Genomic DNA, 24,485 nt, shown 5'->3' on the forward strand with positions numbered 1-24,485 from the left:
GCCCTGCTGATAGGAGCAGAGCCTCGGGGGACTGATTGATTTGTTGATTTGGGCTCAGCCATCCGGCCGGTGGTTTGTCGTCACAATTCGTTTAGCCGGCGCTTATCTCGCGAGCTGAACGCCCCATGTTCAATGGCTCTGGTTGTTAGAGTGGAGTGGATTAGAGAAGAAGATGGTAGAATAGTTTAGAATAGAACCGAACGCTTAATTGCCAATCGATACACGTCGTGTTTAGACCGGTTTCGGCGCAAAATCACGGAGTAGCTTAGAAGTTTTGAACATGCAATCAACCAATAGCCTCCCGGCCTTAATCCGCCGTGGACATGACAGGCCATCGATCGCGACAGAGCAGGGACGTCCTTCTCAAAACGTCGTCATTCAAACAGTGCGGGCGCCGCGCGAGCGTCGCGACGCAAACGTGACTCCCCGGAGTGGTTGTCTTCCCTCCAGGAAGCTGGACGCGTTCATCTACGACGCGGCGGTGCTCAACTACATGGCGGGCCGGGACGAGGGCTGCAAGCTGGTGACCATCGGGAGCGGGAAGGTGTTTGCGTCCACGGGCTACGGCATCGCCATCCAGAAGGACTCGGGCTGGAAGAGGGCGGTGGACCTGGCCATCCTCATGCTGTTTGGCGACGGTAAAAATCTGCACAAATCCCCCCCCACACACACACCACCACCACCGCCACACCCACACCACACACACCACCACACACACAGTTCATTAGATCCAATTTGTGGGAGTAGGAGTACGACACTGACATCCATTTCTGTTGGATCGCTGAGCTGGAAAACGAACCCCAAACAATTTTGCTAAGTGCTTATGTAGGTCATATTGAAGGAATTCACACATCCATGTATGCTAGAGTTAATGGCGAACACAATGCGGAATATAAACTGGGTACAGGGTATACACTCTCATTTTCTCCACCATTTATTATAACATTGCAGTTTTTCACAATTGTTCAAATACATTTTTTCCCATTTCACCCATTTTCTCAAAACTGTCAACACAAAAACAAATCTTCAAACTACATTTGTAAAACCTCTGACTCTTCTGGAAAATCACACATTCGCCTCTAAACCATTTAACCTGTGCTCAAAATCCAACAATGCTTTCAGATGATAAGCAAATCAATATAGAAAACACTATGGAGCAATCATTAGACACAACCCCCCAAAATGGAGAGCACAGCATCCAGGGCATGTAGTTACATGTAAAGATAAATGTGTTTATGTATACACAGTAAATGCATTTACGTAGCAAAAAGACAATTGATTTCGATACACAGGATTTGGGTGTTTCAACACCCAATGTCACTTTCCTGATGTATGTGACTATTTAGGGTAGTGTTCAGCACCTCTCTTTCGACAACCGTCTCTGGAGGAGGGGATCCCTCACTGAATTGCTCCTCCCAAGGTTTCTTCCATTTTTTCTCCTCTAGTGAGTTTTTCTGGGAGTTTTTCCCTGTCTTCCTTGAGGGTTGAGGTCGGCTGAGGGGCGGTTTTATAGGCATATGTGAAGCCCAGTGTGTCATTGCTTGTAAAAAGGGCTATACAAATACTGTACATTTGATTTGATTTGCAGTATTGTTACAGTTTTTCTGAATTGCTAAAACACTAAAACCCATTGGCTGAACAAAGTTATCAGTCTGTTGTCAATACCTTAAACCGTTTCACATGGTAAAACACAATTTGCAAATCTCACATAGACTTTTCAGCAAAACTCTAAACACATTCTCATTCTCAAAACACATTCTGCACTCTAATGGACGTGTCATCCATACTGGTAAACACAAATGGCAACAATCAAATACAAATAGAAAAAACATGTCATTGACTAAACACAACCACTTAAAATTGATTTCACTTGTTTTTAAATGATGTGACACAACCAATAAGCCAGTTCAGAGAGCAAACAGGTTGTTGAAGGTGGGAAAATATTCCTTGAGATGTAAATGACCCTGACCTAGCCCAAAGACAAGAAGAAGCACATTGATCACATGTTTACACCTTTGATTTTTGTCCCTTTTACTCTATAGTATTGTATACTGTAGTACAGTGCATTGTAGGTTCTATACTTTACAATTACATAACAAATGGTATGGCCCTGAACATTGCACTTTCCATTTGTTACAGTAACAGTACTGAATGCTCAATAGATTTAGACTGGTTGCAGGTTTATATCAACAAAGAACAAGAGTGAGTTGTGGGTAGTGAGATGCAGGGTATAGTACTCTGATATATCGGCCGATATAGAAAATTACTGTAATGAAAAAAATAATCCAGAAACGCGTAACAAAACAAACAGATTTCAAACATTCTGCCCCACCCGTGTTGCCAACAGGGACGTTGTAAAGTGCCCTTTGGTGACAAACTATGCAAGGCCAGTATACTGTAGTACTGTATAGGGGTACAAGGAGGAGAAAGAACAAGAACAATTGCAAAGAGCAAAGCAGAGTAGTAATTTCTGATAAATGTTGAGCTACTATGATAGAACATGTTTTCGTTCATCAAAAGACAATGACGGATAAATATGAAATTAGTTTTGAGATTACGTAAAAATGTACTTCTCCTTGAGAACTATATGTTTTGAACAATGTGTTTTCAATTTTTTGGTGCATTGTTTACTGACTGCTTGATAGTGTATATCATTTTGATCACTTTGTTTATGATTTGAGAGCAGTGTTTGATTTTGAGCACAGGTAAATTTGTTTTGAGGTGAAAGTTTGATTTTGAGGACAGGTAAAACTGTTTTGAGGCAAAAGTTTCATTTTGCAAGAGAATTCAGAGGTTTTGTAAAGAGTGCTTGAAGATTAGGTTTTGTGTTTACAGTTTTGAGAAAATGGGTGACTGTTTCAAAACTGTGTTTTAGCAATTGTGAAAAACTGTATTACAGTAACCATCACAACTTACTAGTACTGTCAACAAAGAACAAATACAAATGGGGTTAAATCCCTCTGGTGTGCTGGTTCGAGCCTTGAGAACACTCCACACCTATGTCACCACAGGCCAATTCCATTGCCTGTAGGAGATTGACCCTGGTATATGGGTTTAGTTAACCTTCCACTGCCACGCAGAGAAAAACTCTTCAATTGGGTTGAGAAAAGGGCTGTATGGTGGAAGGCAAACATTTACAGTAAACATTGTTGGTTGATGTTAAACTATTCTCGTATACGGACACCACAAAACCACCATTAGAAACAAGAGTGAACAATTTTGAGTCATTGTGTTTTACAGATGACAACTGTGTTGTAGTTGTGTTTACTGTTTGCCACCTGTGTTTACCATTTTGCAGCACGAGTGCATCACAGTGCAAAATGTTTTTAGAGAGTGAGAAAGTGTTTGGAGTTTTGCAAAAAGAGTGACTGATTCATCAAATGAGTTTAGGCCACTGATCATTTAGTTCAGAGAATGTGGTTTAGTGTTTCAGCAATTGTGAAAAACTGTCAAAAAGATCTCTCTCAGGTGTCCTGTTTTTCAGGACAACCCTTAAACAACACCAGTGATTCGAAATGACTCCTGCTGCCATCACCTTGGCCAAAGACAACATGGCCGTGGGATTGCTTTACCTGAGGTCTGGAACCAGGTGTTCCAACACTGATTGTTTCTGACAAGAATTCTTAGAGTTGCCAGTATCCACTAGCAGCAGAGAGACAAGAAAGAGAGGGAAAGAGAGTGTGGGAGGGAGAAAATGAGAGAGGGGAGAGAGAGAGAGAGAGAGAGAGAGAGAGAGAGAGAGATAGAGAGAGAGGGAATTTACGAAAGAGAGATAAATCAAGACAGGTACAGAGGAATGGTGAAGAGATCAGCAAGGAGAGAGAGACAACAGGACAGAGGGACACAACAGGACAGAGACACAACAGGAGAGAGAGAGACACAACAGGAGCGAGAGACACAACAGGAGAGAGAGAGACACAACAGGAGAGAGACACAACAGGAGAGAGAGACACAACAGGAGCGAGAGACACAACAGGAGAGAGAGAGACACAACAGGAGCGAGAGACACAACAGGAGCGAGAGACACAACAGGAGAGAGAGAGACACAACAGGAGAGAGACACAACAGGAGAGAGAGACACAACAGGAGAGAGAGACATATATAAACCCAGAGAGAGGGGGGATGGTGTAAACTATGTGTCAGACCCCATACTAGCAGTTGGTTAAACAACACACACTGGCTTATCATGCACGTGCCATGTGCTATCAGGTCTTGTCCTAGTTCCCATGATAAATGAGAGAAGACACACCTGGAATCAGTGGCACAGGAGAGGGCCTGACGTGTGTAGCATTTCCAGAGAGGCCAGATGTATAGATGTGGATCAACGTACATAGGAAGCTTCATCCATTTGTGAGAGTGTGTGTGTGTGTGTGTGTGTGTGTGTGTGTGTGAGCATTTGTGATCCCTCACAGGTTACGAGGATGTGTATGTGTGTGTGTATCTAGGAAAAAATCAGGAACACAAAAAACTTAATTTCCATTCCTACACAAACAACAAAGTCGTAATGCTGCTTTTTTCCCCTCTTCTTTCCACGGCCAAACATATTGTATGGGATGTCACAACACTGCACGTGGTCTAACATCATGTTACGTCACGTCCCATGAAATGACACGCTGAACGCCGCAGCTGTCAGCCCACATAGATGCACACAGACTGGGGTCCAAGCGGATTTGTGTTCTCAGGTGTTCCGTTCCTGGTTAGAATCCACATGTCAACAGTGTTACGTAACCCCTATGTTTAGATGCAGGTAGGGCAGAGTGTACTGACCTAGTTCCAAGTGGTTGGAATCATAGTTACCGGTGTATCTACAATTGTAGGCAGATTAATTCCAGTGTTGGGATTGGTGCAGGGATTGGAGGCAGATTCTGAAACACGCCACAACCCTGATTGGTTGACGATTGAGTCATACGTCTTGACTCTTCTCTTAGGTACGATTTTTTTGGGTCAACACTTTGGTTTTCTTTTTTGTCCACTTGAAACAGTTAAAGTTGTGCAAGCTAATGAGGCCCTTGTTTAGGAACACTGACAGCTCAGTGCCAGCAGAATGTCAATTTCTGATTATTGAAGCGGCCCACTACTTTCCAGCCAATTATGATCCAGCAATCCTGTTCCAGGCAATCGCCTTTGGCAAGGTGGGCCTCCCTCCTTATCTTATTGTCTGAAACCATTGTCAATCAAATTTGAGCTGGAGGAAAGCACAGAAGTTCAGACAAATATTGGGGGTATTGTTTCTCATATTTGAATTTGGGATATAAGGTTAAGGCCGCCAATGCTGGAGCCAAGCAATAAGCAAACTCATTTTAATATTAGAATTGAAGAAAAGAAACTCAAATAATTTAAATATTAGAGAACATATTGCACCCCCTAGACCAGTTTCACAATATACCCTTTCAGACATATAAGTATGTCTGAAAGATTGAAAGATAGTTGATAACCAGTGGTCTATGTATGCTGCATGCATGATAATGGCCATTAGCTTGTTTTTTTGCAGGTGCTAACAGGCGCTAACCGTTGCTAACAGGAGCTAGCATACTTTAAGAGGTGCCAGTGGGCAATGTCAGACACTAACGGGTGCTACCATTTTGCAGGTGCTAGCAGGCGCTAACCGTTGCTAACAGGTGCTAGCACACGCTAACAATTGCTAGCGGGTGCTAGATGCTCAAAGGCGCTAGCTGCACTCTCAGTACATAAGCAGTGGGAAATCACAGAGCCTGGGGGTCAGTACATTCACTCCGGTGGCTCGGATCAAACAAATCTCTCTGAACATGTCTTCCTGTCTGGGAAACATTCCCAGGGCTGTGGGGCTGCAAGGGACACATTTTAGGGTGGGACCAGGCATCACATGACATGGAATCACCCTCCTCAAGGCCTGGAAAAATCCCAGCAGGCACTCGTTTGGGCACAGCACAGCAAGGAGGTTGGAGAGCGACTTGCATAATACAAATTATTAATGATGATTATCTGCAGAGGGGTTGCTTGGAGACGATGCAACATGACGTCTGTTGCACAGACATGAGGCTGGGTTGTTTACCCCTATGTTGGTACTTACTGTCTTTCAAAAAAGCATACACACACACCTACACAAATACACACACCGGTACACCTAGAACCAGGATTAAGTTCAAAGACCTGACGACACGACACAGACAACTATTAACTAATAGTCTCTCAACATGTTACAGTACAGCTTTGTGCCCGACCCTTGACCCTTATACCCATTCTTGCCTACCTACTGCAAGTGGCCTCCTGCTTATACAACCTATTTACAACCCCTGGTTGTCACCCCTGGCTCACCCTTTCCCTACCGTAAACCTCGATACAACATACACAACCTACAAAGCATACAACCTGTCACCCATTTACTTCATGTAACCTATTTGCAACCCACGCTCCACCCGGGCCCCTCCCTGTCGCCCCCTCCAGGAGAGATGGAGGAACTGGAGGCAATGTGGCTGACGGGCATCTGTCACAACGAGAAGAACGAGGTCATGTCCTCCCAGCTGGACGTGGACAACATGGCGGGCGTCTTCTACATGCTGGGCGCCGCCATGGCGCTGTCGCTCATCACCTTCATCTGCGAGCACCTGTTCTACTGGCAGCTGCGCTTCTGCTTCATGGGCGTGTGCTCGGGCAAGCCCGGCTTCACCTTCTCCATCAGCAGGGTGAGTCTGGGGGGGGGGAGGGAGGGAGGGGGGGGGGGGGAGGGGGGGAGGGGGAGGGGGGGAGGGAGGGAGGGAGGGGAAGAGTGTATGGATGGATGGATGGATGGATATAAGGACAGATTGGACAAGGTAGTGAGAGAGTATGGAATATGGATGGTGGGAGAGATGGGTAGGAGAGGACAAGGATGCTCTGCTTCACTTTCACCTCAACGTATGTGTGCTGTTTTAACATTCCTCGCTCTTGTGTGAGGCAGTAAGTAGCACATCAAGCCCTGGCCAAGAGACATTGTCCATGTGAACAAACAGCAGCGAGCCAATGGGCCTTGCGAGTGTGCTCACTGAAAACACAACAACCGTGCCAAGACACTTAAGAAAGAAAGCTAGGATACGTTGCTCAGCCTTCCACCTTAAACGGTAGCTTTATAGTCGTGCTGGTGAGGGAAGGTTCTGGAAAGCGACCTTGCCTCAGTCTGGTTGAGTTGGTGATGGCTCTGGGGTTGCTTATGTGGGTCAGTCACCATGTTCCTGTTATGCTAAGGAAGGAGGCTGCTGTTGTTGTTGTTGACGCGCGGGAGAAACAGTCGCTTGAGGAGAACATTCCATTTGCATAATGTTACCTGTTAGGAAGGGGTTGAGAGGACGGTGGGGGGAGGGGGGCAGAGAGGGGGGGAGGGGGCTTTTGTTGTTATTGTGCGCAAATGAGCTCCATTATCATTCATTTGCAAAACACCGGCAAATGTTTACCTGGCAGTTATGAAGACTAAAGACACCCCTTAGTCATGCGATCCAAATGTGGGAACCTTTTTCCGAGGTAAACTTTCAACTCCCAAAGAGGGTGGAACCAGGGGCATTGTTAGACACAGCATTAGATGCTGCGTACAATGCACTTCTATAGAAACTCCCCTTGCCTAACCCACTATACAACAGTTCAGGGACGCAAGTTTTATATCAGCTTTGGCAGGGACATCAAAAGTTAACTTGAGCGCACACATTTTCTTTGAATTAATTTGAGCGCAAATACTGTTTTTTTGAGCTTCATGTAATATGTTTTATTCAAAATAAGATGATCGGTAAGCCTATCATTTAGAAACTTTCTTTGGTTTTGTAATGTTTTCTTAGCCTACCTCAATTCTGATTTGTGTGCCGAGTCCGACACCTGGACTTCTGTGTGCGCTGCAGTGGCTATTTGGCAAGCTCAGAAGAGGGTACTGACATGGAATTCTGCGTGCATCGGTTTGTGTTTTCAGTTAAAGTGCTTTGATTTTACAAGCGTTGATTGGGATACTGCGTTTATTTTTTCCGGGATAATCAAATCTAAATTCAATTTAATTGTTAAAACTCTGGGGGTTCTGAAGACGCCCCTGGGAGGAACGTTCTGACAGAGTTATTTATTTACTTATTTTTGTAAACAAAGAGTTCTCTCCTAGTGAACAGTACGTCCCCAACCTCTTTTGGGAACTAGTGACAGTTTTCTTGCACGACGCATCATGAGTTAAACACAGACGACATCAAGATTTAACGCAAAACAGAGTCGCAAGGGCATTCAAACTCATTCTTCATCAGCTCCGCATACACATTATTTTATTTTATTTGTCAGTTGCATTACGGCTTGCATTTGACCTCCCTGAACACTTTTTGAAGTCTGCCGTGGTTATTATTTCCCTTGGCAGTAGATCTCCAACACTCTGTTACAGATCAACATGGCTGATTTAACACTCAAGTTGAGATGGGATGTGAGAAAAAGGATCTGAGATAGTGCAAGGCTCGGGCAAATCCCATTTAAGGGGGGGGGGGGGGGGGGGGAGGGAGGGAGGGAGGGAGGGAGGGAGGGAGGGAGGGAGGGAGGGAGGGAGGGAGGGAGAAAAATACTTGTATTAATGTTAGTAAAAGGAGGCCCTGGATGCACCTCCTTTATAGTGATACGTTTTGGAGACAGACAGCAAGAGAGAGAAAGAGAGAGGGAGAGAGAGAGAGAGAGAGAGACAGAGGGAGAGGGAGGGAGAGAAATATTGAGAAGGGTTATAGAGAAACGGATAGGCCGGACAATAAGATTGAATGATAATGTGTGGAAAGAAAAAGAGATCAAGCAGAGAGGGACTGAAAGATTAAACACGGAGGGGGGTAGTGACAAAAAAAAAGACAAATACCCAAAAAGCTTGTGCTGGTAACCTATATTCTGGTACCTTCTGTAGTCATTTGAACTGCAGACATGGAGAGATAACGACAGGCTATCCCCACTAGGGACCCTGCTTCCTACAGCAAAGTGACCAGGAGGCAAAGACAGATAAAAACAGACATGGGGAAAAAACACTCGACGATTCATGAATGTGGGCTGAGGACAGACACAGAGAGAGAGAGACCGAGAGAAAGAAGGATGGTGACTAAGAGATGGGGAAGAAATGTTTTTTGACGTGACACCTTTAAAGTACGATGACGTATACGCTGGCTGGCAGGCCGTTCACCCTTGACCTTTACATCTTTTCGGGGTCCTGAAGAGCTCCTGGTCGTGGTTTCCGCCCTCATTGACTTTCCTGGCAAAGTATTAACTACGGCATGAGCAAAATTGAAACCTGACCTAGTCATGAAAATACTTTAATTGAAATATGATGCCGGCCGCAATTTAACAGTGTAGAATCAGCTGTTATTGTTCAATTCCTTGTCTCAAAGCAATAGGAGAGACAGAGAGAGAGAAATACAAACGCCATGGAGACCCTGTGTTGCTGTCTGCTGAATATAAATGACATTGATCAGAGTTATCGATCGCTGGTCAAAACCACAGGCTCACTGTGCACCTGTCGTTATCAATCACAGCTTTGATCTGCCCCCCAACACCAAATCTGAGAGGGATGTGTGTGTGTGTGTGTGTGTTTTGTGTATGTGTGTGTCTGTGTGTTCCCGGGAGACAAGGCACTTATGAACTCAACCCCTATTACTGTTTAATAGTGTGTAAACAAGAGGTTGGTCAGACCCAAACGCTGCTATCCATTAACCCCTATCTCTCTCTTTCTTTTTCTCTTTCTGTCTTTCCCTCACCCATTCGCTCTCTCTCTCCCTCTCCCTAACTCGCTAACACAATCTCTCTCCTTCCATTCCTCTTCTTTATCTCTGTCTCCTACTTTCTCCCCTTTCCCTCCCTCTCTTTCACCCTCCCTCCTTTTATTCCCCTCCTCTTCACCCATCCTCCCCCTGTTTTCTCCACCTCTCCCTCGCCTTCTCCGTCTCTCCTCTCCTCTTCCTCTCCTCTCCCTCTCCTCTCCTCTCCTCTCCTCTCCTCTCCTCTCCTCTCCTCTCCTCTCCTCTCCTCTCCTCTCCTCTCCTCTCCTCTCCTCTCCTCTCCTCTCCCCTCCCCTCCCCTCCCCTCCCCTCCTCTCCTCTCCTCTCCTCTCCTCTCCTCTCCCGCTCCTCTCCTCTCCTCTCCTCTCCTCTCCTCTCCTCTCCTCTCCCGCTCCTCTCCCTCTCCTCTCCTCTCCTCTCCTCTCCTCTCCTCTCCTCTCCTCTCCTCTCCTCTCCCTCTCCCTCTCCCTCTCCCTCTCCTCTCCTCTCCTCTCCTCTCTTCTCCTCTCCTCTCCTCTCCTCTCCTCTCCTCTCCCTCTCCCTCTCCTCTCCTCTCCTCTCCTCTCCTCTCCTCTCCTCTCCCTCTCCCTCTCCCTCTCCCTCTCCTCTCCTCTCCTCTCCCTTTCCTCTCCTCTCCTCTCCTCTCCTCTCCTCTCCTCTCCTCTCCTCTCCTCTCCTCTCCCTCTCCCTCTCCCTCTCCCTCTCCCTCTCCTCTCCTCTCCTCTCCTCTCTTCTCTTCTCCTCTCCTCTCCTCTCCTCTCCTCTCCCTCTCCTCTCCTCTCCTCTCCTCTCCTCCTCCCCGCCCCTTCCCTCCCCACACAGGGCATCTACAGCTGCATCCACGGCGTCCAGATCGAGGAGAACAAGTCGACCATGGACTCTCCCTCCGCCACCATGAACATGAACATGAACAACACCCACTCCAACATCCTGCGCCTGCTCCGCACCGCCAAGGACATGACCGCCATCCCGGGGGTCAACGGCTCGCCGCTCGGCGCCCTGGACTACGGCGGCCACCGGGCCGGAGAGTCGCAGGTCTACGACATCTCGGAGCACCGGCGGAGCCTGGCGGCGGGACACCCCGTGGACTGCAAGGCCTTGACGGCGCCGCCCTATCTGCAGGAGGACAACATGTTCAGTGACTACATCAGCGAGGTGGAGAGGACTTTTGGCAACTTGCCTCTGAAGGACAGCAACCTGTACCAGGACCACTACCTGCACCACCGCCCAGGCTCTGGGTCCGGCCTGGCTCTGGGTATGTCCGGCCCGCCGCCGAACCGGCCGCGCAGCCTCGGCAGCGCGAGCTCACTGGAGGGGGGGATGTTTGAGTGCGACAGCTTAGGGGGAGGGGTAGCGCCCATCTTCACCACCCAGCCCCGAGCGTCCCTGACGCACAGGAACACCAATAAGTTTGACCTGATCGCCGGACACGCCTCCTCCTCCTCCGGCGGCGGCGGTGGCGGCGGGGGTCAGGGCGGGGCGTTCAAGTCGAGCAACGTCTACGGGAGGTTCTCGTTCAAGGGCGGGGCGTCCAGCACGGGGTTCATAGGGGGGCACGACAGGTACGGCGGCGGCGGGGGCGGGGGGGGAGGCTCAGGGGGCGACGACGCCATGTCGGACATCTCCACGCACACCGTCACCTACGGCAACCTGGAGGGCAACGCCAAGCGGCGCCGGCAGTACCGGGACAGCCTGAAGAAGCGCCCGGCGTCGGCCAAATCCCGCCGGGAGCAGGACGACATGGAGATGGCCTACCGGAGGCGGCCCCACCACCACACCGTCCACCACCACTTCCCCCACGGCCCCCTGGGACACCGCTCGGCCTCGCCGCCCCTCGAGCGAAAGAGAGGAGGGGGGAACTCCTCGCCGTACCTGTTCCGCCAGGAGAAAGAGAACGCACGGGAGTTCTACGGCGAGCAGTTCCGTTCGAAGGAGGGCAAGGCTCCGTGGGAGCACATGGACCTGTCCAACGGGCCCCGCGGCGCCGGGGTTGGAGGCGGCGGCGGCATTTGTAAAAACTTAGTGCCGGTGGAGGACTTCTTGAAAGGTAAAACCAAGAAGTCCGAGTGTAAAGGCGGCGCGGCGGCGGCGGCAGGGGGGGGCGGGGGCCTGGGCTCGGGGGCGGGCCAGCAGGCGCACACCTGCTGGGAGAAGAGCGCGCCGGGGATGGGGGGAGGGGGCATCGCCGGGGGCGACTGGGAGTGCCGGAACTGCCACGGCGGCGGAGGTGGAGGGGGGGGCGGGGGCAAGGCCGCGGCTCACCACGGGGGCGGCGGCGGGGGGGGTGGCAGTCGCCCGGGCTCGGCCACGTGCAAGCGCTGCGACTCGTGCAAGAAGCCGGGCAACCTGTACGACATCAGCGAGGATAGCCTCCTGTTTAGCCAGCTGGGGGGCAAGTGCGCCCACGAGGGCGGGGTCACGGCTGCCGTGGCGCTGGGGGGCGGGGGCCAGACGCAGACTCAGGCGCAGCGCAGGAAGCTAGGGCCGGGGGGGCGGGTCCTGCGGAGGCAGCACTCCTACGACACGTTCGTGGACCTGCAGAGGGAGGGGGCCGGCCGCCGGGGCGGGGCCGGCGGAGGAGGAGGGGGGGGGGAGGAGGGGGCGGGCTCGGGGGGCAACTCCCCCCGCCCAGGAGCGTGAGCTTGAAAGACAAGGAGCGCTTCATGGAGGGCGCGAGCCCCTACGCCCACGTGTTTGAGAGGTATGCCGGCTCGGAGAGGGAGCCCTCCTCCTCGGGCGTCGGCGGGGAGCGAGGGAAGGGAGGCTCCTCCTTCAGCCTGTTCCGTGGAGGTGAAGGTGGGTTGCACCGGCGCTCGGTGGGGGAGAGAGACACGAGGGACAGAGATAGAGGAATGATGGGAGGTGGTGGTGGGGGAGGAGGAGGAGGTGGAGGTGGAGGAGGAGGAGGCAGAGGCGCCGGGACTTACTCCTTGTCTAAATCTCTCTACCCAGATAAGGTGAACCAGAACCCCTTCATCCCAAGCTTCGGGGACGACCAGTGTCTATTACACGGTGGAAAGCCGTACTACGTCAAAAAGCCCCAGGCCCAGCAACAACAACAACAGCTACTCAACAACAGCCGAGGAGGAGGGGACTTCAGAGGCTCCATGGGGATGACCTCCTATTTGCCGGCGACGGCCACGGCGGGGGTATTGTCCAACGTGGCCCCCAGGTTCCCCAAGGAGCTGTGCTTGGCTGGGGTGGGGGGGCCCATGGGGAACCACCTAGGAGGGGGCTCCGGGAACAAGCTCAGCATGGTCCAGGGACAGAGAGCCTTCAACGGCTCCAGCAACGGTCACGTTTACGAGAAGCTCTCCAGCATTGAGTCTGACGTCTGAGTTGAGAGAGAGAGAGAGAGAGAGAGAGAGAGATAGAGAGAGAGAGAGAGAGAGAGAGTGATGGACAAGAGATGAGAAGGGGGGGGGAGAGAGAAAAGAAGAGAGGACAAAAACGGTGGCATGGGATGACGGCTACGCCGGCCGAACGGAAGCCGAGAGACATTGTACTCCGTCTGCGACGCTCCACGCCCACTCGTACAGAGAGAAGTCAGACAATGGGGCGTCGCGTCAGCGCACCAGGCCCCGCCTAAGGTCGGCCGAGCGTTATCCCATGTTTTAGTGACGGGGTTCGGGGGCGGGGGGGGGTGGGGTGAGGTGGGGGGGGGGGGGTGCTGCTACTTTGGCGCTCAGAGACCGAGCAAGGTCGGCGGGGGGGGGGGGGGAACCTCCCCCTTGTCCGCCTCTCCTTCACGCCCATCACCTCTCCCCTCCCCTCTGTCATGACTCACGCCAAAACAAACGCTCTTTTCCTTAGAAAACCCCGGAAATACAATCACGAATGAAAAATCTAATACTTTTCTTTTTTTTCTTGAAGTAACAGGGTAAACTAATAATAATTGTATTGATAATGTTGACAATGATATTATTGAATATAATTACAATGTTTATGACGTTTCGTTTGGGCTTGGTTTTTCTTTTTCCTTCTGGATGGTTCACGTCGTTCTAGAGTATTGTAGTTAATTATTTGCTAGCTTACCAATATTGCAGGAAATTTGTACTGTAGACAAATATGAAGAAAGAGGTAGGAGGTCCAGTACCACTGTTTTTTTTGTTCCTGTAATTTTGGGCACTTCTTAATTATTGATTCTCCATGTTTCAATTGTTTTCTTTTTCTGTTTTTGGAGTGGTGTGAAGTGTACGTGAAAGGCATGATTTGCTGGGTACATTTAGCGTACTCAACATTCAGTGTAATTGTGAAGGAGGTCCTTTTAGCACAGCAGTGTCATACTGATTTGCAGTTTTATATGATTCTTAATTTGCCTGGCAGCATGGAGTGGGTCTCAGTTACTGTAATGGATGTGCCTTACTCGAAAGGATTACATGGAAAAACTCACTCCTATTGGTGGAGAGAGCTGTCAGTCCAACAGTTACACCATTAACTATATTACTAGTTAATTCATCAAATGGTATCCTGCCCCTGGGTTATTGTCCTTTGACAGAAAATCGGAGGGGAAAAACGGATTAAAGGAGGTTTAGCGGTTCCACGAAGAGACTCTTCCTCACGCGCACTACCATGGTACCGGTTCGACTAGTCCGATTATTTGATGATTATATTTAGAAATTGACAATTTATCATTCCAGACATGTGGTCACGCTTACCAAAACGAACTGCCAGTTGTACATTTCTCTTGGCGTCAATTTAGCACTTCTAAATGTAAATCACCTTATATGCCTCCATGTTGCTTCGAAATGATTCGGGCGGGTATGGATTCAATTGGCCGTGACAGTTTATGCTGCGGAGACACTGCCATAATGGACTCTTGGAATACAGCCTCCTTCAGCAGGGATGAACAGACTGCCGTGTTCATTATTTCATGATCACAACTAAGCTGACTCTGCCATCTCGCTGGTCCACATTGGCGGGAAACGAGCAAGTCCCAAGTGCTGTAGCTTTACAAAAGAGGAAACAAAACTCAATTTGATCAAATTTGTTAACACATGTACCTGTATTTAAACCCGTAGAGCCCCCCCCCCCCCCAAACTTCACGTTTCATGTTAGCTTTTGGCTGGTAAATGTGTTGTCATTTTTTACATTTGTAGTTATCTTTAAAGGGCAAATATCAGTCGTAGTAATCGCTGGCATGGAGCTGGATAGCGTGACAGAGACGGGGGAGGTGTCCTGAACTGATCACTATTTGATTCAGTGTGCTTTCTTTGTCTTAGTCCTTGTAAATAGCAGAACATACTCTCTATGTACAGTCTACACAGACAGTCAGGATTGTATAACCCTTTGTAACTTTCCACAACTCACCACACACTCAATACAAACAGAACAAAGCAATTTGCTGGCTTGTTCCATAGAGCATAATAGCATATTGAAAATGTCAAAAGAAGTGGACCTTGGTTCAAGCACTTCACAAGGGTACCATTTTAGATGAGTACGTGTGAGACTAGAAGTGCCAGTTGAAGAATTTAATAGATTAGTTTGAACATTGAGTAAAGTAGATGTTGCTTCGTCCATGGTGGATTGTGGGAAGCCTAGGCCTACAATTCTCGAAGAAAAGTGTTTATGTTGTTGACCTAGAATACTCCCTCAATGCCATAAATCCTAGACAGACAAGTGGGTTGTTCCCCAGCTATATTTATATATTGCCTTTGGCATTGACTATGGGTGTCAAACCTCAAAACCACAAATGATCACAGACAGCTATTCAGGTCATAGTTGAACTCTCACCACCCTCCCGTTATCTTTATATTGTACAATTCAGGATGCCCCTCCGCCATTTTGCTTGTGTTGCCGAACCGAATTTCACAATTCAAAAAACACAATCAATCTTGACTTGATTTATTTGCCGATGGAATCACTTGTACATCCCAATCGCAACTCTGGAAACCATTTTCCTTCCTTTTATCAACTTCCAAGTCAGTGTGTATGATATCAAGAGTTGTAGTAAGAGTGTTTGTAAGGACTTGCATGTAATTCTTGGATTTATTTTGCGCTCTCTTCTGCTTAAACTCCTTTTATTCCAGAAGCGGATGTTTGTGAACATTTGAAATGATCTAGATCATTGATCTGGATCCATGTAGTAGGTGTGTGTGTGTGTTTGTTTTGTACGAGAAGACAACTGCCATTTCATTGCTTCACATGTTGATTACATTTGCAAATGTCCAAATGTATCAAACTGAATTTTAACTATGAGGATAGGTATCAGTGTAGTTGGAATTTTTAGTTTTAGTTTTAGGTTCTTCTTGGTATTTTGTGTAAATGGCAGTGAATGAGCTGGAGTAGTGCTTTTCCACTCTGCTAAAGGGATAAACCTTTTCTTTATTTAAACTGCTTGTTGATATTTCCCTTACCTTTTAAATGTGTGTCATTATTTTTCTGTTGTATGTGCCTGAATACATACACTTGATTACCTCTGTGTGTGTGCATACTGTGTGTGTGTGTGTGTCTGTGTGCGTGCGTGCGTGCGTACACTATGCGTGTGTGAGTGTGTGAAAGTGGGAGACATACAGTAAATGTTTACTGATATGTATTATAACACTGTATGTAAATAATCTATCTCCCACTCTCAGACTTTTAATAAAAGTGTTAAAATGGATGACAGGAAGAACATTTTCGTGACATTTTTGATTTGGTGGTCCCCACGCTAAATGTGTTTTTATGAGTCTTACTAAGTCAAGATACAATGTTGGCAATCCTTTATTGTGCTCACAGAGTGCACAATTACAGAATAAGATAGCAAGTTGCTGTTATTTTATTTTTTCCCAGATTTGGGTCAAAGACCATTTTAGGACTTTTGTCACAGCAAAATGTAATACACCATGACTATTTTAATTTTCCTACAGCAAGCACAACATTACATTTATGTACTGTGTTTTTAGCAGTTATTATTTTTCTTCTTTGGCAACCTACTCTTTTATGTGTTCCCAAGAGAAAAGTGTAACACAATTATCTCAAGAACTGTACAGATTGTGAAAATGTATATATGACAAAAGATTTAAAAATCACTCTCATTTTTGTATTGAAGGAAATTACATGTGTGAAGAGATTAATCCAAATTTGATTAAATATTTAATAATATTTAAAATGAGGATGATTAAACACAATCAATGTGAAAATAAGTGCTAAGAAATATTATTCTTCTGTCTCTTTGTACAATACAAAGTGTTGAGTATTAATAAAAAAGGAGAAATCTCATCTGTGTCAAGTTCTGTATCCTTTCATACACCTGTTTAGGATTTGTCATGTTGCAAACATAATAATATGTTATATACACAATTACTGTATATAGCTATATTGTATATACATACAGTATATACAAGGCCTATATTCACTGTATATATACATATATAATTTATGTCATTTTCACACGCCTGTACATTCATCTGATTTCCCATATGTCATTGAAATGGACAGAATCCCTCTTTCGTTCTTCTGTTCACTCCTTGTCAGTGTCTGGAAGGACACCGGTCAATCTCGGTCACCTTGTCTCCTCAGATCCCTCCGTGTCTGTCGTCCCGAGGTTGCTCCAAGATGGAGAGGGGCTGTTGCAGGGCGGTGAGAGTGGGATGATGAGAGTGGGATGAGGAGAGTGGGATGAGGAGAGTGGGAGAGTGGGATGAGGAGAGTGGGATGAGGAGAGTGGGAGAGTGGGATGAGGAGAGTGGGATGAGGAGAGTGGGATGAGGATAGTGGGATGAGGAGAGTGGGATGAGGAGAGTGGGATGAGGATAGTGGGATGAGGAGAGTGGGATGAGGAGAGTGGGATGAGGAGAGTGGGAGAGTGGGCTGAGGAGAGTGGGATGAGGAGAGTGGGATGAGGAGAGTGGGCTGAGGAGAGTGGTAAACAGCACAGGGCGAACGAGTGGCTGGACCAAATGCTACAAAGTGTACGGGGGACTTAGAGATGACAGACAGCAAGTCTCTTACACACAAAGGCACGCACACACACACACGTGCGCACACACACTTTCTTCTGGACACCCTGTCCAACAACAGAGGTTATTTAAAGACCCCAGCTGTCCAAAGAACTCTGTGGGCTTTCGGTGGAATTAAATATGTTGGCCATCCTTGATGTCGTTCAGTGATAAACGAGATATCTGAGGACTGAGAGAGACGGCGCAGCAAAAGCTGGATCATCTTCCTCTCTGAAACATCTAATCTTTTAATCACTTCCATCGCCCTTTTTTTCCCTCCTCTAAACCCACTCTTTTACACTTGCTATAAACTGTCCACCTGTCTCCCGCACTCTCTCTCTGTTTTAGCGCTCGTTCTCTCTTCCACCTCTGTCTACCCCCTACCTGTGCTGGTCTCTCTCGTTCCGTCTTTTCCCCCTCTCTCATCCACCATCTCTCTCCATTTCCGCCTCCCGCTCACTCTCCACAGCAAACCAACAATCCCTGGATGCATTGCAACACATGTAACTACTTCTTGACAATTAACCGTTACCTAGCAACTGGCTCTTTTTCCCGAGCCAGAGAGAGAGAGAGAGAGAGAGAGAGAGTGAGTGAGAGAGAGAGAGAGAGAGAGAGAGAGAGAGAGAGAGAGAGAGAGAGGGAGGGAGAGAGAGAGAGAGAGAGAGAGAGAGAGTTGGAAAGGGTGGGGGGGGGGGTACCGTGCCTCACTGTCTTCCCGCATTGGACACAACAATGAATCAACATACCACACCAAAATGGAAAGAACAGAAAGAAACAGCCGAGCTGAACGCCCACACATACTGGTAGAGAGAGAGAGAGTGAGAGAGAGAGAGAGAGAGAGAGAGAGGGGGGGGGGGAGGGGGTGGAATGCAGATTAGAAAGAAGGGATGAAAGACTGAGAATAGAATGTGGAAGGAAGGATAAAGGAGCACTAACAAACCCAAATGTTCAACAAAGAAAAGGCAGAGGCAAGTGGGAAACGGAGAGTGGAGAAAGAGAGGGAACGTTCTCTTCTGCGGCGCTGGCGGTCGACAAGTGGAGTCGTGGAAGAGGAACGGAGAGATGGAGGAGAACTGGTTGCTGTAGAAACACTTGGCAAAGTTTTAATGAGGGCACAAAGTTCAATCCCATGCCCACAATACACGCGTGCACACATGCATTCGCATGAGCGCACACACACACACACACACAATAAGTAATAACGTTTGTAAATAACAGACCACCTGTCCTCCTTACGGGAGCCATCATGAGTTGAATGAACCGAAAACAAAGATCAACTCCAAATCCCATCTCACATATCAACCTTCAAGCCCAACCTCAGATACAGTTTGGACAGAATGTGAAACACTGACACCAGGTGGATGAAACATGCCAACTTCAATACATCCAGGTTTGTGTGTGCATGTGCATGTTTGACATATATTTACATGCATGTAAATGCATACACATTTTATGTGCTTGTATGTTTATAAATATACATGTATGATTATGTATACAGTTGACATGTATATATACAGTATACTTTTGTGTGGAGTGTGTTTTGCATTTGCGTGTATGGTAAAGCTGTAGAGTGTGTCTGCATGTATTACATAATATCCGCCCGTGCATGAGTTACTGTTTCTGCTACCCATGTAAAGGGAGTTAATAATAAGCCAACCAATCAGGATCTTATAAGATGACATGTATTTATTTGCTCTGCATCTGTGTCTTCCCATTGGCTGAAATGACACATTACCTTAGGTCATCACCCTAATGAACACACCTCCGGATGTATAAAGACAAATATTAACCAGTAGCACATGGTATAGAGGAATTACGTAAATTTAACAACAATTCTATACAATCTGTATGAAAATGTATGCTTATAATATTTGCAGGATCGGTTTTGTTTGTATTCCATTGCTCTCTCTCTCTCTCTCTCTCTCTCTCTCTCTCTCTCTCTCTCTCTCTCTCTCTCTCTCTCTCTCTCTCTCTCTCTCTCTCTCTCTCTCTTGCCCTCCCTTCCTTTCTCTCTCTCAGTCTTTCGCACCCCACACACAAACTTTCGATCCATTCTTAACTTTGACACTCCCATCCAGTGACCAAACCCTCTGTCTCTCTTTCCCTCTCTCTACCGCTCACTCTGGATAACCCTCACCCCTCCGTTGTTGTACACCTTCACCCTCCTCCTCCTCACCACCCTCGTACCCCTCGAAGGCCCGACCCCCCTCCCGGCATGTCTGGGGGGGTACCTCGCCAGACTCGCTGCCCCCCCCCGCATGCTCAGAGGCGCCAAGGCCCTGCCGCCCCCTCCCTCCTCCCCCTCGTCCCGGTAGCCGTGGCGACGGAGGAACGGTTCCAGAGTTGCTAGGCGATGGGTGAGCTCGGTGATGCGCCTGTGCAACAGGGAGACTTCTCTGAACAGGTCGTTGAGGGACTCGGACAGAGGGCGCACCCTGCAGGTCAGCGGAGAAAACTGCACTTTAGAATGAACAAGGCTGAGGACTAGCATTCAACTGCCAAATGCTAACACTTCTTACGAGCATTCTTCATTTAATATTTACATATGTCAGTATGTGCTGTCTGACAGCTAGCTGGCACACAGCAGTTGTTTCTAATCTCAAATTGTTTCGGTCATTTTGTTCTTGCCAGGATACTTTTCTTCAATGGATCTTAACTGATTAAATAAAAGGTTATATGTATTTTTTATATTTTTTATATTTTATTAAACCTAACTCACCCAGTACCCATTAAATCAGACAGACTAAATACTGTGTATCTGGGGTCCTCTGGAGGAGGTCCGGCTTGGTTACCTATCTACATAATAGAACTTTATTCAGCATGTCAGCAAAAAAAGAGGAAGATTCCCTTTTCCAGCAACGTCAACGTGGTTTCTCAAGAACACTGGCTCATCAGCCTAAATATATCTCAAATGTTCGCACGAAAGCATATGGTTACAGATTACAGGTTATATGTTACAATTTCTAGGAATCAGCTGAGTTTAGTAACCGAGAGACAGACTATGTCTCTCCATCATGTGAAGATCAGGAATCATTCTGTGCGGCTTACAGAACACTGATGTCACGATACTTTCTACATTCATAACTGCACTGTTAAATCAAGGGAAATCGACAGGGCAGGTGATTTAATAATACCACACCACTGGTAGACAAAGGGGTTAATGTGCTGAGGGTGATATTAAGATGTACCTGGAGTAGTCAGGCAGAAGAGTACTGGGCTGGGAGTGTAAAAGGGTCTTGATCTCATGGAAGATCCGTTTGCCCCAAACATCCAGCACTCTGGTCACACTGCGAACTGAGGCCACGTTCACACCATCGGCTGAAACCGCCCCACCCGCCGCCAAAACACAACACAAGAAAGTCAGTCTATTCTACAGGTGTCCACCATGTTGAATATCTCCACCTCATTTGTTCCCCGCAAATCTTTACCTCCTTCTCTGTAGTTCCAGTACCCATGATCCAGTTCATTCTCCTCGCCAACTGACAGCGCCACAGTTGCCATGGCAGCCACCAGCAGCAGTCTCGTCATCACAGTAGGAGGGGCCATGGCGAGAAGACACACTCCCTCCCAGAAAGATGGAATTATAAAAAATAAAGTGAGTTTAAAAGAACCAACAACAAAGTCCAGTATTACAGGGAGAGAGAGAGAGAGAGAGAGAGAGAGAGAGAGAGAGAGAGAGAGAGAGAGAGAGAGAGAGAGAGAGAGAGAGAGAGAGAGAGAGAGAGAGAGAGAGAGAGAGAGAGAGAGAGAGAGAGAGAGAGAGAGAGAGAGAAAAATTGTAGACTTGAAGAGTTGAAGAAACACAGCGACGGTTTTTCCACGCAGGGCAGCCAACAAACTCTGAAGGGCCAAGAGAGAGCAGACATCTCAATGTGTGCACTCGTATGTTCACATGTTTTTATCTCTGTGAATGAGTCAATGTTACTATAACATTTTATCGGTTCCCCTCAAGTGGGTCATAATAATCTCCAATTAAATATTCTCAATGCTACGTTCCTTTCTTCCTTCCTTAGAATAAGAACTTTGGACGAGACTGAACTCGCAGCAACTGTTAAGAGAAGCACATGCACTTACCTATCCAATCGGGTTTAATTAGATTCCCCCCAAGGTAAGAAGGGAAGGAGAAAAAGAAGAAAAACAAACCCACAGGCTTCTTACAAAGTGTCTAAGATTGATCATTGAAGCAATGCCGTGGCGAGACAATTAAGGTCATTGCATTAAAAGACAGGGCCAAGACAAGTCCTATGACTGTCTAACTAAGCTAACTGGGTTAGCTATTTCAAGGCCGGGAAGAAAATGTATTTTGTGGAAGGAACAGTGAGACTTGTGTTTTTGGACAGTGATGTGATGGAAAAAGAATGACCCCCGACCCAATCTCAAAGAGCTACAGACTAAAACAGGATGGACTGAACCTTGATCCATTGTATTGGTTTCAAGAATATGTGTGGAGGGGGAAAAGGAGAGGAAAGGATGAAAGCCTGAGAGAAAAAGGGGATTGCATCCAGAAGGGAAATCTGGAAAACTAACAACAATTACAGAGGGGATTTTGGCTATCATAATCGTATGACTCACTTAAGAGGTATTTACAAAATATATGGAGATATAGCTGAACCTCGTGTTGTGATTGGAGTGAATTGAAGGACTGAGGAGGACAAATTAGGCACCTACGCTGTAGCCCCCTATCCCCACTGGACTTAAATCCCAACACATCTGGTCGAAATGAACAAAACAGACAAACAGGCCACACATGCACTTTTGAACTATTGCACAAGTCTTGTCAGACGACTTGAGTCTTGTTGCACTGTCTATCCATTTCCGCAGTTAAATGAGGGAATATTAAACACATTCTCCGAAAAGCGAGACATTACGAGACACTATTCTTAAATATAAAAGTGTAAGGTCTGAAAAAATAGCAACTTAAATTAGACTCACTTTTTAAACTGTATGAAGTAGCAGTGGTAACTGTGTCTCCAAGCAGGACAAAATCTGCTTTTTTTCTCCTCTACAGTTTCTTTGTAGGATGACTCTTCTCTCCTTTTCTTCTTTCGTACTCTCCTGTAATGCCCTGGCCTCTTTGTGTCCTTGTTTCTTCTCTCCTCTTTCTCCCCTTCTCTCTGCAGCTGTAATGCAATTAGGTAGAAGACGTGGTTGGGCAGTGTGGACCCACTTAGGAGCTGATCTTTATTCGTGGGACTGTGAGAGAACTGTGGCAGCACACTATCTTTACGCCGCGCCACACCCCCGTCCCTTTCTGTTTCTCTCACTCCTGCAATCTCTCTCTCTCATTCCCTTTCTCTCTTGTTATTCCTCTTTCCTTCTCTCTCTGATTCCCTATTTCCCTCTCCCCCCTCTCTCTTTCTCTGTCCCTCTCCCTCCCCTTCTTTCTCTCTCCCCATCTCTCTCTCATGCGATTGCTCTGCCTCTTTCTCTCCCTCGCCCCCACCTCACCACACTCAACATAGTTTCAGCTGCTTCCAGATGTGCGCCACTTCTTAAATTCATTTTCCTCTTTCCTTTTCCCCCCGTCTATCTCTTCCTGTCCTTTCTCTCGCTCTCCCTCCCCCGAGTCGAACCATCTCAGCAGGAGCAGTGGATTTAGGCCTGGAACAGATACGGCTTCAGAGGTTCCGATGTTTACAAACGAACACGGTCAGTCTGTTCTGAGTAAACTCCACTTGAATTACGACACATTTCATTCAACTCCCGTTCCCATCATTTGAACTTTGCCCTCTTGGCTCTCGCTGTCCACAACACGCACACTGACCAAAAACAGGTGAATTTCTGCCATATTGAGCTTTTAACAGTGCCAGGGAAAAGAATGCGGGAGATTGAGCTCAGGTCAAAAACGAAGAACGGGTTGGCTGATGAAAACCGAGCTAATATATTTCTGTATTCCCTGGCATCCAGATGTTATTCCAGTTCTCTCTGTCTCTGAGTCTGTTTTTTTGTGCAGAGGCTGCAGTGAGGTCAGAGTTGGCTCCTAAAGTTGCCAGTGAAAAGGGGGATCATGGGAAAGCTATCGCAGATCAGGCAACCGCAGCTGAACTAGGCACGTCTTCCCCACATTGGCTGACAGTATGGGTGCAGCGAAGGAGTCACACATGCACCATGCCCACCTGGTTCGTATTAACACATGGGCAATTTGTCACCTCAAGTTTGAATTCCGTCCTCTCTTTTCTTTCTATTCTGCTCTATTTCTCGCACGCTTTCTCCCTCTCTCTCTGTTTCTCTCTCCCCCCCCTGTCACTCACCTTCGCTCTGTCTCTTGCACTCCCTCTCTCTTTTTTTGCAACTGACAAACAAGATTCAGGCTCCTTACTCGTGGGTTGACTGTCCCAGCAGGGAGACTACACTACTAGTTGTATCAATGATCTGCCTTTCTCCGTCCACAAAATGACAATTGATGCAGGCGTTGAACTAGCAAAGGATTTATGGTCTCAGGGTTAAGGTTAGGGTTTGGTTAAGCTTAGTATAGCATTTAGGGTGAATTCCATAGAAGGTTGGATGCAAATAACTGTGTTGTTTAGTTAGACGCAATAAAATGCTGGTTGGGAATGTGCATTTACATTGTAGAAGCCAAAGTTATTTTCAATAGCATGCCTTCACACATTGTATATTCACCTAGTTTTAAATAAAAAAGAATGATGTTACATGTTCAATAATATACATATGATATACAATAATATACAAAGATATAACATCAAATGTACTGTAATTTCAGGTCAGACACAGTAACTTTGTAGGGTTACCTGTATTGTATTTGTGTTTGCACAGAACACCACAAAGTGCATCTATGTGTTTTAGTGTGGTAATTAGAACTAGAATTTGTGCGCACAAGTGAAAACATTTC

General features: G+C 47.1%; 2 protein-coding genes across 2 annotated transcripts in view; one reads left to right on the forward strand and one right to left on the reverse strand.

Annotated features, from left to right (window-relative positions):
- Positions 1-13,054, forward strand: part of grin2bb (glutamate receptor, ionotropic, N-methyl D-aspartate 2B, genome duplicate b) — a 52,530-nt gene extending 39,476 nt beyond the window's left edge. Inside the window, 5 exon segments of the mRNA XM_084685970.1 lie at positions 451-638; positions 6,424-6,662; positions 10,539-12,302; positions 12,305-12,578; positions 12,609-13,054. Of these exon segments, the coding sequence (XP_084542096.1) occupies positions 451-638; positions 6,424-6,662; positions 10,539-12,302; positions 12,305-12,578; positions 12,609-13,054 (2,911 nt within the window).
- A 6,249-nt stretch (positions 13,055-19,303) lies between these two features.
- LOC146237837 (uncharacterized) lies at positions 19,304-22,702 on the reverse strand. The gene is made up of 4 exons (XM_084686192.1): positions 22,567-22,702; positions 21,064-21,201; positions 20,824-20,953; positions 19,304-20,070 (listed from the first exon to the last, which is right to left on the reverse strand). The coding sequence occupies exons 2-4, from the start codon at positions 21,179-21,181 to the stop codon at positions 19,746-19,748; spliced, it is 573 nt and encodes a 190-aa protein (XP_084542318.1). The 5' UTR covers positions 21,182-21,201; positions 22,567-22,702; the 3' UTR covers positions 19,304-19,745.
- Positions 22,703-24,485: the final 1,783 nt, after the last annotated feature.

The sequence above is a fragment of the Hypomesus nipponensis genome, chromosome 21 (assembly GCF_054491055.1).
Source record: "Hypomesus nipponensis isolate SF chromosome 21, ASM5449105v1, whole genome shotgun sequence".
In the NCBI taxonomy this organism is placed as follows: Eukaryota; Metazoa; Chordata; class Actinopteri; order Osmeriformes; family Osmeridae; genus Hypomesus; species Hypomesus nipponensis.